We start from the raw sequence: 18,044 nt of genomic DNA, 5'->3' as shown, positions 1-18,044 counted from the left end.
CGCCCTGGCTCATGGGTTGGAGGCTTGATCCCTAACTCCCCCGAACCCAGGTTGCATCAGTGAGGGCATCCAGAGCGGCTCACCTGGTGGGGCGTGTGCAATACAGGCTTAGCCCTGACCGCGGCGTGACCCGTGGCACTTTGCTGCCTGTCATTCCCTCTCTCTATCCCCAACTTCCCTGTCTCTCTCTCTCACTGCAACTATCACAATAAAGGCAAAAAATGCCTAAAAAAATGATTAAAATAAGAAAAAAACAAAACAAAAACAAAAACAACCTATGCCAATTCAAATTCGTGGATTCACTGCGGCGACCTCTCACGGGAGCAGACGAAAGACAGCAACAACAGCAGCTGAGAAATGGTCCGAGATATCATGTTTTTATTACCAGACACATCTCGATCAATAGTCAGTAAACACATTTTAAACCTCCTCAGTGTGTCTGACTCTATTTCACAGCCTCCCTCTGTGTATTAGAGCAGTGTAGTGCAGTTTACGCCCAGCTGGCCTTATTGTGTCAAAGATGCTATCAGACACTCTGCAGCAGACTTCGCTGCATCTTCTCTCGGGTTCTCTGAAGTCTGTTTCGATCTCCGTCATTAGAAGAGCAACAGGGAGCCTGTTTATATGGATATGGTTGCTTTGAATGTGTGTTAGAGACGTGTCTTTGTTAGCTTGCTAAAGGACAGCTGAGTTTCCTGATGAAAAGTGAGAAAAGTTTGCAAAGCTGAGCCTGAGATGTCCTAAACTGGCCACCGTACAGAAGATGTCTCTGCTCGGTGACAAACACCAACAACACCAAGAAAAGAGAAGAGTCCCATAGCTCACACTGTGTGGTCTCTATACTCACTCTTATCACCTCCTCCGGTCAGGATGAATCGGATTGAGCGATCTTTCTTCTTCTTGTCCTCTGGGTTTGGTGGGAGGGGCTTGGACCCGTGGTTGAGGGGGGCGGGGTCCTTGTTGGAGGAGCCAATCATGGTGCTAGTGTTCCTCATAGGTGGAGCTGGGGGCTTGTCCTCGACCTCCCCATTATCAGACATCTTCTGCGAAGCTGCAGCCGGCCACTCCTGCAGGACGACACACAGAAAATCAACCAATCACAGGAAAGAATACAGAAGACACAGCAGCTACAGTAATGATTAACTGATTAATATTAGATACGTGTCAGTGAGTGTCATCAGTCTCCAATACGAATATCAGGGCTGCTAGTAACCGTTAAATTTCCAGGTGAAAGTCACGATAGCCTCTTAAATTAAGGACATATCTTCTATTTTATTTCAAATTATTAATTATTAATACATTTTTATATTCTGTTGCATTTCGTTTCCTCTTTTCCACGACTTGTCTACACTATCGGCATCCATTGTTTCAAATTAAAAGCCTTCTGTCATGCTATTGCAACTTCATGACATGTCAGCACTTAGAATTGCTTTTCTGTTGAAAGGTGCAACATATATAAACCTGCCTTCGATTCATCAACAATTTATATATTTAATATATTAAATACTGGCACAGAAGTAGGAAATTCAAATGTTATTGTTGACTTTTATTGTTAATATAGATATACAGTAAAACATTAAGAAAAGTGAAAGAAAGAAAGAAAGAAAGAAAGAAAGAAAGAAAGAAAGAAAGAAAGAAAGAAAGAGTTACCATTTGCTGAGTGGTCTGTTTGATCTACAAACAGTATGCCGACTAAAGCAGTGTGTGTGTGTGTGTGTGTGTGTGTGTGTGTGTGCAGTGACTCAGGCATAAATGCTGTGAGAAGGAAGAGCTTCTTTCTGCTTGGTCAAAGTATTACGCACATATAAACACACACACACCTTTGTGTAAGTACAGCATGGAGTGTGTACACACAGCTGAGAGGCACAGAGGGACTTTTTAATGACTGGTTTTGTCACAACACACACACACACACACACACACACACACTCACTCACTCTAAACTAACCACATCACTAAACGTTCCACTGGACACACAGTCCAGTTTATCTGGCTCAGAGATCACAGAATAATTCAGCACACACACACACACACACACACACACACACACACACACACACATATATATACTGGGAATGTTGAGGATTAATCAGTGATAAATTATTCGCCATAAAAATGTGGATTTATCAGGAGTATATTAACGAAGAACAGACATTAGTTCCCTGCAGATGTTTTCAGCAGCTACATGATCATGAACAGAGAAACACTGAACTTAGAAGAGGAGGCAGGGCTCTACTTGTTGTTGTCCTGTGACTCCACCTTGGCCATACTGTCTTATATGAGGGCAGCCCCTGGTGTATTACATTCTCTGAAGTAAAAAACTGACACCAAAAGACTAAACTAAATGTTATTTTTCTAAATTCTCTTTGTATTGTGTTGTGTCTACTGTACAAAAGGCAGGTTACTTTTAATGTGTAAAGGTCAGCAGTGCCAGCTCTACCTTGTATCCTCTACAGAGTTTCCTCAGTCCTTCCATTCCTTCTCATTCTGCTATCTTCCTATACAATCAGATATTTGTAAAACATGCTGATATTCCATGTAGGGCTGTAACCATACCAGATTTTCACTAGACGATTATTGTGGCCAAAAGAATTCATGATAATGATATTATCACGATATCTATAGAGAATTCGAAAAGCTATCAGTCAAATTCACTTCAACTTCATTTACTGTGTGTTTGCAGAGTAAGGAGGAGGAGAGAGAGTCTGTAACTATAACTGTACAAAAGCAAAGAAAAAGAACAATTACACTTAATGGGGGAGTGAAAAGACAAAGTGATAAACTGACGAATAAAAGATCCACTAGTCCCAACATCTGCCATCGCCATATTATCATATGTATTATCAACACGATATCAATATTTCATTTTTTAAATATCACGGTTATCGTCACTGCAATACCTCTAATCCACTGACGGTCCCAGATCAAATCCCCGTGATGTTCCACATCTAAACAAACCTGCAGCAATTTGGTTCTTCTCCACAAAAGGTGAGGAATCTAAAAAGACTCAGTCCAGGAGCGGCTCTTCTGAATTTATAGAGTGAATTTTAATAATAAGAATTTAAAGAATTTGTAAATGAATGATTAATCCATCAATACTTAAGATTTCATTTTTACTTAAGAAAAAAGATTTTAAAAAAACAGCATAAAACTCTGATTAAATAAACCATTTATAAATACATGAAGTAATTCATGAATAAATAATAGAATTTGAAAAACTGGAATACATATCTGGAGTCCCTCTTCAATTTCCATTTCCCTTTTACAAGTGCTTTTCCTTTTCCTCGTAGCTAATTGATTAGCTTTGTCATTTAGCCTGTCCATGACACTCTGGACCTTCAGTGCTGGTAAAACCAGGGTGAACAATCCCAGCTGGCCACAGGATGTAACAAGTTCTCTGACTGGTTTTACCAGCACTGAAGTGTCACAGAGGAATTACAATTCCTATTTTTAATGCCCATTAAAATTAAAATATGAAATGAATGAAATGATTTATTACTATGGCCCCTTTAATATTTACAGAGAGCTGTGAGGAAGTGTTTTATAGCACAGAAAAAAGGGACAGAATAAAAACATCAACAGAATTTACACAACAAATTTGTCTGTGTGTTTGTGCAGCTACATTAAACCTACCTCTCAAATCTCTTTTTGTTTTCTCACAAAACCATAGAAATGTTAGAACAGTTTACAACATCAGTGGTAATAATAACCTCCCACCAAGCTGACTTTTGATCAGCAGCTGCTATGGTTGCGGGGGTGTGATAGAAACATGCATATGATGCCTTCTCACTCCCACAGGCTGGAGACAATCTGAAGAAATTAACAGGAAAATGAAAAAATAACTGATAACAAACAACAGTAAAGAGTTTAAATATGATCAACATTTAAACATTAATCTGTTTTAACAGATTTGTTACTGTCTTCAGGGAGTTTTTTGATAGCAAGTTCCCTCTTTTATCATTTCTTCCATCTGATTTTTGCTCGTTATGTTTGCTTTGTCTTGTTTGTCTTGATTAACGTGAAGCCTTTTGGCTTCCTCCCATCCCCGTACATACCCACTGATACTCTATAACTGTATGTGTTTTACCACAATGTTTTAATTGCGTGGAAAAAATAAAGATTTGAGACTAACAAGAGGAGAGTGTGGCTTCAGGGTTAAAAAGTCTAGTCAAAATGTAATCATTTTATGCTGTTTTCAAATCCATTCTCAAAATAAAATAAGGCCCACAATATAATACATACGCTAGAAAACAATAATGAGCACGGAAAAAAACTAAATTTTAATCTCAGAGTTCAGTCAGGTTCAGGTTCACCTCACAGTTTCAGCCAGAAAAATCTGTTTAAAAAGCCAAAACTGATGATTTCTTACCTTAAAGGTGCTGTAAGTGAGTTTTCTCTGCTGTGAATGTGTTTTGTTTTTTTTTTGCCAAAAGCAGGTGATGGTGATAGTGGTCGCTAGACAAGAGCTTCAGCCATCAAGACAAGCTCTTCTTCATCCTCTCATGATGAACTGAGGGCAGACTGGAGGCTACAGTGACTCACTAGTAGCCTTAAAAGACGTGACTAGCTGGTTAGCATGCTACCTTCAGCAGAAGAAAAGAGGTGATAAGAAATAGAAGTTAACACTAACGTTAGCTACGTGGAAATAGCAAAACTTACAAAGAGCATCTTTAACAGAGTGGATCCACAAAGAAATGACAAGAGAAATCGCTCGGAACAGAAAACACTGATAGTTTAAGTAGAGTGACTAAGAGTGTGTGGCTCTGTTGGCATTTTGATGGTGATGTCACAGTGTGATGTCACCAGGTGAGTCACACGAGGAAGTGGGAAATATGACAAACACACACACTCAAACAAGCTTACGGAGATTCTGAAAAGGCAAGAGGAAAACTAAAACCAATCCCTGGACACACAAAGACACAATACTGTTTACACACACACACACACACACACACACACAGAGATGCAATATAACCCAAACAGGTGGCTTTTGTTTACAGCCGTCACACATACAGTAACTGTTTAGAGGGAAATGATGGTCCCTTTGTTGTCTGTTGATCTCAACTCACTCAAAGGTCACTCACACACTCAAACACACACACACACACACACACACACACACACACAGAGGATGAGACAGCCGAGGTCTCATATTTCAGACAGTCCTGTCAGTTTCAGCAGAGTCCTGTTATCAAACAAACCCACACACTGTCTGCCACATGACACAAACACACGTCCTCTGAAACTGATCACCAGAGGATGAGTAACGTTGAGTTTCACAACAGTCAGACGCTTTTTCCCGTCACACAGAAACTCTGTCTGAACGTACAGGTTCATGCTGTGAAGAGTAGAGCTACACCAGTAAACCATCACCTTACTGCATGTATATCACTATCTATAAGAAACATCAGTGCAGATGTGACAGATTTACAAACAGTGTCTCCATGTTTTTACGCAGCCTTTGTTAAAACACCTACCATCACAACATTTTTTTTTTTTTTTTTAAAAGGTGTGTGAGACCTCAATTAAAATATTCATTCATTCTCCTCTTTTGCCCAAATCACCTTTGATTGGATACATTTATGTGATGCACACCCTTGAGATGCTATAAAAAATATTTGAACATTTACAGGAGGAAAGAGAGAGATTCTGATACAAAGATATTTTTTATTCCTCCACGTCGGTGACAGTACCAGAACGCCGTGACAGAATTTCTTCTCAAAGACTCAAAGATGAGCTGATTACATTTTGGTGTTCAACGTCAAAGGTCAAAGGTCAAGGTTGTGATGACCTCACAAAACACGGTTTTGACTTCTTGAATATGATATCTTCAGACCACCTTGAAGTCATTTGTTTAGATTTGACACAAACATTCACTTAGACTCAAAGATTTTGGCGGTCAAAGGTCAACTTCACTGTGACATCATAATGTTTAACTGTGACATCATAATGTTTAACAAAATCACTTCTGGCCATTATTCAACACTGTAACTCAGGAAGAGTTTGTGTGACCATGTTTCCTGCAGCTTGTCTGGGTGGTGGAGGGAACAACCCCACAGAGACAAAGGATTAGAAATGGTAAAAGGTATTTTTAAGAAATATGATGAGCAACTTAACAAGCAAACACAACTATACTACAACATGATGAAAATTAGAAGAAACACGGCGACCCAGCACAACGTTACACACAGCTTGAGAAGACATAGTGCAACAACACCGTGTAACAGTGAACTTCAGGCTGCAACAAACTTCATACTTTATTCATCAATAACTCCGTTGATTACTTCTCAAGAGAATCATCGAACACAGAAACTTTCAAACTTCAACTTTAAAATGTAAAAGCATCAGTTTGGAACCAAAGAGAAGAAATGGAGCCAGAGCTGCAGCTCAAACACAAAAACAACACAACAACCAACAGATGAACAAATTCAAACACAGCACACACACAGTCTTTGTTTACTGTGAGCACGGACACACACAGACTTCACAGGACCAGACGTCTGTCTCATCACACGTACACACATACACCCCCCCCCCCCCCCAAACACACACACAAATCAATGTGTATTTTTGACAATGCACAGTGTGTGTGTGTGTGTGTGACACTGTCTGAGTCATGAGAAAATATCAGTCAGAGACCTTATATGCTATCTAGAATTACAACACACACACAAACTCTCACACACACACACACACACACACAGGACGATTACAGAGTCTCTCCATGAACCAGAGTCCGACCAATCCATTTCTCCACTCAACAACTTTCTCTCCCTTTTTCTACTTCTCTTTTTCATCTGTACTTTTTTACTCCATCTCTCTCTCTGTCTTGACTCTCAGCTCAGTTTCTTACCCGTGTTTTCCTTTTCTCTCCATCCTCTCTCACCTCCCTCATCTCACCCCACCCCTCCTCTCCTCCGGTCTTCCTTTCCTCTGCTCCTCTTCACAGTGAATCATGTCTGATCGGTTCCTCTGACCCACATTACTGTGAATGTTCGGCCAGATAAACTGAGACTCCCTGGAGCTCTGAATCCATTTGTTATTTAAATCTAACAACTGAGTCTGAGTTTAAAGCTGCATTTACTGATAAGAAGCTACCTGAGCGTTTTATACACTGCTCTTCGCTAACAAGATAGAGAGATGCGAGATAATACACACACAAACACACACACACACATATACATACATAGAGACATTCACATAACCACAACATTTACAGCTGCTATCAAAAGTAGTAATGCTAAAAAATAAGCATGCTGTGGAGAGAACAGTGCAGCACCACTTGCAGGCTGACGTGGACAAAACACAGGGGAAGGATTGATAATTGATCAGTGGTGCTCGAAAAAATCCAGAGTAGTGTGGACGGGAGGAGGAGATGTAGCAGATGCGTTGTAGTGAGGACGTAGCCTAAAACTGTCTCTGTTACCGTTCTATTGAAATATGCCCAGACTGGCCCCTGTATTGATACTTGGCCCAAGACAGCCAACATGTCTGGTGCAACCATACATGGGGTTGATGAAAGTGGAGGTCAGAGACAAAAACACAAAGAACGCTGGAAGACAATAAACCAGGTGATAATTCAGGGTTTTAGAATTTGAGCAGCCCCTGGTACAATATAGTCATTTGATACATAATATCTATAAAAATATTGATTATAGCAGCTTTTAAATGGAAACTAGCTGAGTTCATATTTTGTTCTTCCTCAGTAGCAGCTCTCAGTCTTTGGAAGAACATGTTACTGCTGCTGCGATCACATCTCTCTGAGATCAACTAGACCTTCACAACTCTGTTTCAAATCAATACACAGGTTCAATAAAACCCATTTACCTGCACTCTCACCTTTGTCACCCCCCCGTTATCCATCAACCTTGCACGCTCTTTATCTCCATCCCTCTTTATTTTATGACTGTAAAACACAAGAGAACTGCTTGTACATCAAATGGATATGATGTATATTGATGTACATTTATAAAATATACATCAGTACAGACAGATACTGTATATGCTCACGTTATGTACATTACACACACACACACACACACCTCAAGAGATAGGTGCAATTAAGTGTCAGCACTTCCTGGAAACGCCATGTCAGCCTCTGCAGCCACATTTACTGGAAGAGGATGTCTCCCTCTCTCACACACACACACGCACACACATATACACAGAGCTATCCATGCATACACTAACCCCTTTTTCAAGACACATACACACACACACACACACACACACACACACACACAATAGTGCACCTCATTGCATTTTAAACAGTGCAGCAGGAGAAAGTCCTCACTATCTCCTGCTTCCTGTTTCTCTCCTGTCGAGGCCAAATTTACTAGAGAGAAAATCATGCTTGTTGCATGTCAGATACCAGAAGCAGCCGTGGTTTGGATTGCTGTAGTGTGAGCGGGCTCTTTAGCTGACCCGGTCCAAACTTCACTTAGTTTTATGTTGACCATCATTTACAAACGGTCAGCAGTCCCATTCGTTACGTTTAGTGATGCATCCTGTTGGCCACGTACTTCCTGTTTCTTTCTTTACATGGGATTTGTCTTCTGTTATTTTCAATTGAATCAGTTCGAAGCTAGTTTTGCTGAAGGCACCACTGAGCCATCTAATGTGAATTAGAAGAAAAAAAACAATGTAATTGTACAAGCGTAAAGAACAACAGTGTCTCTGACGTCGTCGTGCACATGTGCCAGCGTACAGTATGTTCCAGCCTGTAAAACGCAGAGTGTAGCTGCGACTAAGAGATAACAGACCTCCTCCTGAGATTTCACATATGTAGGATTGATCTGTTAGTCGATTAACAGAAAATGAACGGACAACTATTTTGATAATTAATGAATTGTTTAAGTTGATTTTAAAGTAAATCTGCTCAACGTTTGGTGGTTCAAGCCTCTCAAATGTGACAGTCCTGAAGATCTTTGGGTTTTGGACTGTTGGTCAGGAGCAGATCACTTTGGGCTCTTCGAGAAAATGCAATTTAAATTTTTTGATAATGACAAAGATCAGTAGTTGCAGCCCTAGACTAAATAGAGTGTGTTATAACATAACTGGATTTTAGACACATGAAACGACAAATGAAAAAAAAAGTCTGTTTAATCACATAGGAAAAACAAAAACAAAAAAACTCTATGTATATATCTGTGTACAGATCTTATTTGATTGGTAAAGAGATCAATTCTGCAAATACATCATTTTATTCTAGTGTACATACATGTGCACACTCATACACACACAGATACACTCATCTGTCTGCAGTCGACTCCAACGTCATGTTGCCACGGTAATGAGACAAACCCCAAGGGCCAGACTTCAAATGTATATTTTATCATATTTTACAGACCAGATTTGTACACACACACACACACACACACACACACACACACACACACACACACACACACAGTATATCAATACATGTGCAAATCCCCACGCAAGCACACAACCTCACATAGAATCTATTTTCAAGTTCAAATTCAGAGTCTCTCTCACACACACACACTTCTCAGCCACACCCATTATAATTTGGGTCTTTGAAGTTCCAACCTTGGGAGAGTCCCTGGTTTATACTGTACATGTACTATCCCGACTGTTCCTCTGTGTTCAAGAATTGTCAACAAATGAACAAATGAAGAAGACTTTGACTTGGTTTCAGGACTTGAGACATGACTTAGACTTTAGACAGATGACTCTAGTGTTTTTCTAGATGTATTATTTCTAGATATAAGTTACATCTTGTTTTTGAGACATGACTGGGTTATTTCTGGTGTGCTGTCCACAAACCGTGCAACCTACTAGGACGATAGACCAGCAGAGGCCAACACACAAGGGGAGCGGCTACGTCCTTAAATACTAAAACTTGGATTGCAGGAAGAAGAGGACAGAGCACAACGCAGGTTCCACATAGAGATGTAAAGTAATAGCAATAACTAGAATGACACTCATCATAGTGCATCCCTCCACCAAGGCCAAACCAGATCTGTACCTATATCTAATGGGTCCTATATTTAATCATTCCTGTCACTGTTGTATGACATAGCTCAGGCTATCACACAGAATCTCCTCACAGTGGAAACCGCTCCTAGTATAATATAAATCAAAAAGCTTGGCACAGAATCATTCCTATATAAACGCTGTTTAAACAATTCACTCACAGTAAGTCAAGCTGCCATCTCACACTGTTCATTGTGGGTCTTTTTATACTTGACAGCATATGGAAACAGAATTTAAAACTGTTATAGCCGACTACTGCGAGCTGTCGTATGCTGAAACTGAGCCGGTTAATTCTCAATCATCTATAGGCTATAGGTCCAGGTCCGGATAGCACAGCATCTGGGTCTGGACCCGGATCGTGGTCTTCCTATTAGTGACCTTGGCCATCAGCTAATGTTACACTATTTACAAGATATCAATTCTTTTTCTCTGCTCTGTAACAGTAGCTACCGCTGGCTACACAGCGCAACTTCCTGTGTAGCCTACTGTTTTGGAGCAGCAAAGAAGAATTGATGTCCAGGAAACCTACCGTTTTATCAGGGTGTGAAACTATAAAGTTTATCAATACATTACGTGCTATCGGATCACACTCGCTGAGTCCTGATCCAGTGTTCTAGGCAGCATCAGAGGCATTTCTGATTCTAGTATCAGAATCAGAACAACTCCAGAAAATAATCTGCAACACACGCACTGTTCTCTGCTGTGTGAGTAATGTTTGTTTAAAACTGTAGTGCCAAGTTATTAAATTACTGAACCTATAGACCAGTTTTTAAAGATTTACAACTTCAGTAGGAATAGGTGGGGCTGAGCCACAGCCTCATCCTTTAAAACCATTTTAGACTGATATTATGCTAGTAAACATTTAAAGTAACATATTTTAAAGTATCAACACTTCCTAACACACACACACACACACACACACTCCACTTTCATGAATTATCAATCACATCTGAGAAGCAGTATCTGGTTTTAAGGCTATTCAGCACAAACCTTAACAGTCTTTTGTCAGGTGGCAATCACTCTGTGTGTGTGTGTGTGTGTGTGTGTGTGTGTGTGTGTGTGTGTGTGTGTGTGTGTGTGTGTGGTAAAGAGACAGATGGTAGTTTTGAAGAGGAGGACGTGGCCAAACAAAAATAAAGGACAGTGGAGGGAAAAGCAAAAGGAGAGAGCAGATCAGAGCAGAGCAGAGGGGGAGGGAGCTTTTCTTCTGCATGAACGAAGGACATGACGAGCCTGACAGGGACGGGGCAAGAGAAGAGAGAGAGAACTAGAATTACCGCCTTGCGGTTGTATGTCTCCGCCAACCAATCAAGTTGCAGTTTACATGCACGTCTGTCCGGACTCAAAGAATATGCAGTGAAGACGTTGAGGGTATTAAGTGTATTTTATAAGGCATTTAGGTGAATGGCACGGACAACACAAAAATATAGAGGCATAAAAAGAGAGGGAGAAGAGAGTGACAGGGGAAGTAAAGAAAATAAGGGAACTGAAGGAGGGATAGAAAAAGTGACGCAGGGAAAGAAAGAGTGGATGAAGTTATAGAGAGAGTGCGTGTCAAAATAACAGACTGCATCTTAGCAGGGGACATGTACACAATCACACACACATAGGCGCGCAAACACACACACACACACACACACACACACCTGCGTGCGGGAATATCAACTGCAGAGTTGAGGCAAAGAAAGAGCATAATCAGTTATCAAATGTCAAAATCCCTCTCATTTTACCCATAATCCTCTATGTTTCAGGGTCGCCTCAGATTATGTCCTCACTCCAAACGGGCTCTCCTCGTTAGACAACTTTCTCACTTCCAGGCACCTCAGTGTCGTTAGTCAGAGCTGCAATCATGTTTTTCTCACCTCAGTGTCTGAAACGATTATTCACATGATCAATATTTCAAATTGCAGCTTCTCAATTTTGAGGACTTGCTGCCTTTTCTGATTTATATTATAGTCAATTCAATATCTTTTGGACTGTTGGTCAGAAAGTCAGACAATGAAGTCACCATGGGCTTTGAGATTGCTGTATCTAGCTCAGGATATTATAGAGACCAAACAATTAGTGGATTCATCCAGGAAATAATCTGCAGATTAATCAATACTAAAAATAATCGTTAGTTGCTGTCGTGGTCTATTTACTTGGAATTAAAGTTTATTTTTTGGACCTTTTAATGTTGATTTGAACACAAAATAAGACTTTCTATCACTAAGAACAGCTGTTCCTGGCCAATCACAAGACACGACTGACTAAACATCCTAATAGCAAAAGTGTATTAAGAAAAAACAAGATTTTTAACAGTTTTATAACAGACAGAAGTTTCAATATTTAACTCACAACAATCCCAACAGATACTAGAGTTGGATAAATGGATTAGAACGTGTTCGAACTGATCATTTTTGACCCACACACACACACACACACACACACACACAAACAAACACACACACCTTTGTAGGGACCTGTCACTGACATAATACATTCCCCTTACCCTATCTTTAACCATCACAACTAAAACCCTAACCTCCATCGTTACCCTAAACATGATTCTGGCCTGAACCCAAAAACCATCAAACAGCCCTTTGAAGAAAATGGACACACACACACACACACACACACACACACACACAGGGTATGATTAACTAGCTGTCCGTGTGTCTCTGTGTGTGTGCAGCACATTGATTATGCAGGTTATTGTAAGCAAGACATCCCATCCCAGAACCCCTCCCACACACTTCCACACACACACCCAGGGACAACCTGCTCCATACCACCATCTGTCCAGCCCTGCCTCAGCATATTGCCTTCAGGGGCCAACTGAGGCCACTTTGTGTGTGTGTGTGTGTGTGTGTGTGTGTCTGTGTGTGTGTGTGTCTGTGTGTTCCAGGGGATCTGTTCTGGTTAAAAAAAACATACATAATCAATTTGGTACTCCACCTACTGAGATAATTTGTGCGATCTGCTCTGCACAGACCTCCGATCATTTACATTTCAGTAAATGATTCAGTGGCTCAGGAGGCTGGGCGGGGTGTGTAGGGCGGAGGATGGAGGGTGGAGGGAGGACTAATCACAGGGTTGGCAGTTCAATCCTCAGCTCCTCCTGCCCACATGTCCAAGTGTCTTTAGGCAAGACAGCCAGTGTGTTTACTGCACTGCAAGCAACCAGGTTAACCAAAGATGTCAGCTTACATGAGGAAGCAGGGAACATGTTAACCTGCGCTGTGGTAACCTGGTTACTGTAAATCCACTGATACATGCAGTAAACCAGATTCCTCCCCCACATCTAAATTATTCTGACTGTAGAGTCATAGAAGACGCCTCTACATGGCCTTTTGTGTGTGTGTGTGTGTGTGTGTGTGTGTGTGTGTGCGCGTGTGTATACAGACTGGCAGAGAGAGAATCCAAAAATAACAGAGTCTGAATTTAACAAATACTCAAATGTTCACTGGTGTGAACAACTTATTTGCTCTTCTGCAGGACACTTCGTGTGACTCTCAGCTCCAGTTGACCTTGGGACCCATTTATTTTAAATACAAAGATGCATCGCTCTGTGTAATAATCTCTCCTTTCATCCAGCCACTCCATTCCACTGCTGCCACCTTTTGTCATGCACATGCTCATATTAGAAACCCTGTTATGTGTCAACAAGAAATCAGTGTTCTCAAGAGAAGTCTGTGTGGGGGAAATCAGGTTGCTCTAATCCAGTGCTCCGATTACAGAAACTAGGTTTCTTGTTGACATGACATTGAAGAAATGAACTTGCTGGAGGAAGGCGACTGTAACCTGGTCACTTGGGTGTATGTAAACACAGTCACTGAACCACAAGTTGCTCCCTTCCACCTCCCAGCACCTTGCATGGTAGCTTGCTGCCGTCTGTGTGTGTGTGTGTGTGTGTGTGTGTGTGTGTGTGTGTGTGTGTGTGTGTGTGTGTGTGTGTGTGTGTGCATCGCTTTGTATACATTTCAGTCACTCAACTAGGGCAGCCTCCTAAACACTGATGATTCCATGTAATCCGTCAGGAAGCTGCTGAGTCATATCTCACTTTTCTATCATTGCACACACAGTGATGAAGGATATCTGCACCGTGAGTTATTATCTTTACCAAACCAAGTATTCTCTCAAAACATCCAAACTGCAACTGTAACAGAAACAAAGAGCTGCTGCGATGCCAGCAGCTGCAGTTCTGAATGCTAACAAAACTGCTGAAACTAGGACATAACTGAACTACAACCAGGATGCACACTTTTTATTTCTTTGACTGTGCGGAAAACAGATGTTTTTACATCACAGATGACAGACAAAGGGACATTGGACCACCAAAGCTGCTAAGATTCATTCACTGGGGACCATGAATATCTGTCCAATAATTATTGAGATAATTCTGTCTGAACCAAAGTGGTGGACTGACAGACTGATACCAGGGCACATGCTGCTAATATGGCTAAAAACAGCTGTAAACATGTTTATTTCTGCTGTAAAGTTGGACATTTTAACATGGGAGTCTATGGGGACTGAGTCACTGTTGGAGCCAGACTCTAGTGGTCAGTAGAGGAACTGCAGTTTTTAGTTCTTCAGTGCTGGTTTGACTTTTCAGCCTCTGAGGTTGCTGCTTGATTTTGCTTAAGCGTGCAGCCCTATTGTCTCAGCATCTAGAAAACCTGTAACTGTAACTGTAACTGGAGAGACCATCAAGCGGGACTAAAACTTTGGATGAAATCCCACTGTGAGGTTCACCTCAGTGAATACGGTGTCAGAGTGAACTGGCTGGAAGGATAACCAACTAAATGAGTAGCTACTAGTTCTTCTGAAACCTTGATAGTTTGGAGGTTGATTTAATGTAGACATGACGTAAGGACAGGTTTCATCGGTCTACTCGACAAACTGACTGTCCTGACTGTGATCCCAGCTGAACCCGCTGTCAAACCCAACCAGCGTCACTGCCTCAGTCATTTTGCCCTAGTCTATGTCCATTTTGGGAACACACGCTGATGTAACTCTGACATTTATGAGAGCAAGAAAACAGAAAATACACCGCAGAACTTATTCGATGACATAACAGTGACAACTGACATTTTACAGGCACATCTGAAATATCCAAAGCCACTTCTCTGGGCGAACCCCCCCCAAAAGATTTCTGTTGTATAGAGGAAATTGCTTCCATTTCAATTCAACTTGTCTAATTCAATACATCATAACTCACAAGATAAGTCCAGCTCGTGCCCGTTTGCTCTCCATCTTCCTCTCTATCTACTAAACCAGAGAGCATCTAAACCCACAGTCCTACCAAACAACCCCCTCCTTTTCATCTCACATCAAAACCTCCGGGATCTGATTATATTCATCATGTTTATGGACAAAAACTAATTATGAAGCTCCACTAAGCAAAGTTTGATTGAATACAGAAAAATAACAGCTCAGACAAATAGAGGCTTAAAGCTTTAACAGCTGAACAGGGAAATTATCTTGTCACAAGCTTAATCCTCAGGGCCAGTGCTGACGAGGAACAGCAGTCGACTGAAGCAGGAAGTAAAGACCTGTGGTGTCGCTCCTGTGGAGCCGAAGGAGCCGGTGCCAGAGTGGGAACGGTGTTTATGCATTGAAATGCCAATGGCAGCCTAAAGATTTAGGTTTCAGATATTATTATTATTATCACTATATAACATGTATTTCCAGTACCGCTGTAACACGTTTACTCAGAGTACATTTCTGTCTGTCTAACTATTCGCTGCACATTTAAACTTCCACTAGTTCTGCTCCAGCACTCAGAGCTCCCTGCTCCTGCACCGCACTCTTTATGATATTGATTAGAGAGACCCAACAATTGGTCTTCAGCAGCCTTCAGTGTTGATAGGCTATTACTCGTGACGTGTAACCAATCAGATGGTGCTGTGGGCAGGACATTGCTCGAGACCACACAGTGATGACTACAGACAGGGGGAGGCGGTTGCATCAGGGCTACAGTAGCACATTTTTACATTAATTATTTCATCAGCAATCTTTTAAAAAAAAAAAGATAGAAATTCAGATAATTGGAAAAAAGCTGAATATAGGATCTAATAATCAGTCAACTCCTACAACAGAGTCACAACAGATCTTAAGGAGTTTCCCCTGCACCAGAAAAGACCTGAGTCTCCTCAGCAGATGGAGTCTGCTCTGGACTTTCTTGTATAGTGCAGTAATATTAACATGGTGAAGGGAGAAAAGTATAAAAGAACATTTTACTTGTAATATTTCAAGCCCAAATTCCAATCAGCTAAAATGTGTGTGTTAAATACAACTACTACAACATGGACTCCAGAGAGGCTTCCTGTGAGACAAGCCATAACAAACACACAACAAAATCCAATAAAGAGCGACCACACACACACACACACACACACACACACACAGACCAAAGCACTCAAAGCTCCACATAATCAATACTGACATGACCTACAAGGTCACAATAAGACCCCCAACTGTGAGACCTGATGTTTCAGCTCTGTAAAGTCCTTAAGACCATGTACATGCGCGCGCACACACACACACACACACACACACACACACACACACACACGCGCACACACAATGACCCTGGAGATATTGTGGTGGTTCAGTGGTTCTGCTATGTCAGAAAAAGATCCTATCTTAAAAAAATGTTGCATTACTAACTGCCTGATCTTCTTTTCCCTCATGTGCACTCAACTCAAGTGTAGACATTTTTTAAGACAACAATTTTTGCCAGTTTGATGAAATTTCTATAAAAATTACATTAGCCATGCATGAAGCCCATTGATGCAATTCTTCTGCAGCGTACTGGGCCAGTGAAACATTACCTGTACAGCTTTAAATGTGTTTGCATTGTTCATTTCTCACTGAGCAGAAAAAATGTTGCCATGTGTACAAAAATATTGAATTCTTCTAGCATTTTCTCCAGATCTCATGTATTATTTATTCACTACACTAGGCAGAATGTAAATAATACGTGTTGACCTCAGTCGTTTACAGCAGTTCCATAACAGTTTTCAACTATGTCCATTTTGCACATTGATCATACACAGTCCAGCCATATACTAGGTTTTGACCCAGTCTTATTTCTCATGTTCTTGTTTATAATGTACTACTGTGTATGGAACTCTGTGATAGCAACTCTGTACTGTGTTTACTTTATACATACAGGGCACAAGTCTTTCATTTTATGGAAATGCACTGGTGGCATTTTAAAGTACTATATAAATGAAATAACCTGCCTGCAGAAAGCTTCCCGACTCAGCAACACCCAATGTTAAAGCTGTGGACTGTAGAGTAGTTTTTCCTGATGGCTGCTTCTGTGCTCTACAAGCTTATTTTACAAGACTTAGTGAGACAGTCGATCAGTCACAGGCAGTTACTCAACACTGACCAATCACTGAGAGCCGATTGTTTTTACAGGAAGCAGGAGAACTGGAGGGGAATAAACCAGGAAGAACGATGCCACTATTTGACATTTAACAACTTCCTGATCCTGGATCTGAACTAGACAGAGGCCTAAAACACTCACAAGCATTTTCTTCACATTTTGACACTGTGGCAGCTGTGGAGAGTCACGACACCACACTTTACAGGTGTGGCCTATGACTGCATCATGACCACCTTATCTACTTCTGCAGAAGCGTACTGATAACATTCGCAAAAAAAATATAAATTTAAAATTGATTTTTTTGCTTCACATGAAAAGAAGGCTGAAAGAAAAAGAGTAAAAGAAGTCCTTCATGTTTTATCAACTATGCCTCACTGACTCTCTTTGTGTTTAAATTACAAAGGTCTGAATCAGCAGCTGTCATTGGTCAGAGGTGAATCACTGCCTAAGATTGATTGGCCGTCCAAAGTAGATCCGATTGGATTTTACTGGAAAAGAGGAGCTATAGCTCGAAGAGATGGAGATATCCCAGGACAGAGGAAGGATGGAAGGAAGGAAGGAAGTCAGTCAAAGTTATTTCTAGGGCACATTTGACCAAAGTGATGTATAAATAAAAGTAAGTAAGCAAAACAAATATATAAATGCAAAAAGACAAGCAAAACATACT

At 40.9% G+C, this 18,044-nt stretch overlaps 1 protein-coding gene across 1 annotated transcript in view; it reads right to left on the bottom strand.

Annotated features, from left to right (window-relative positions):
* pak1 (p21 protein (Cdc42/Rac)-activated kinase 1) overlaps window positions 1-18,044 on the bottom strand; it is a 62,512-nt gene that overhangs the window by 25,414 nt on the left and 19,054 nt on the right. The window contains exon 3 of the mRNA XM_023402602.2: window positions 848-1,067. Within this exon, the coding sequence (XP_023258370.1) occupies window positions 848-1,040 (193 nt within the window). The 5' untranslated portion in view covers window positions 1,041-1,067. The remainder of the gene's footprint in view (window positions 1-847; window positions 1,068-18,044) is intronic.

This window comes from Seriola lalandi, unplaced genomic scaffold, assembly GCF_002814215.2.
Source record: "Seriola lalandi dorsalis isolate HSWRI2012SDOR001 ecotype SW California unplaced genomic scaffold, Sedor1 jcf7180002053950, whole genome shotgun sequence".
In the NCBI taxonomy this organism is placed as follows: Eukaryota; Metazoa; Chordata; class Actinopteri; order Carangiformes; family Carangidae; genus Seriola; species Seriola lalandi.
This window is presented reverse-complemented; position numbering and strand designations above follow the sequence as displayed.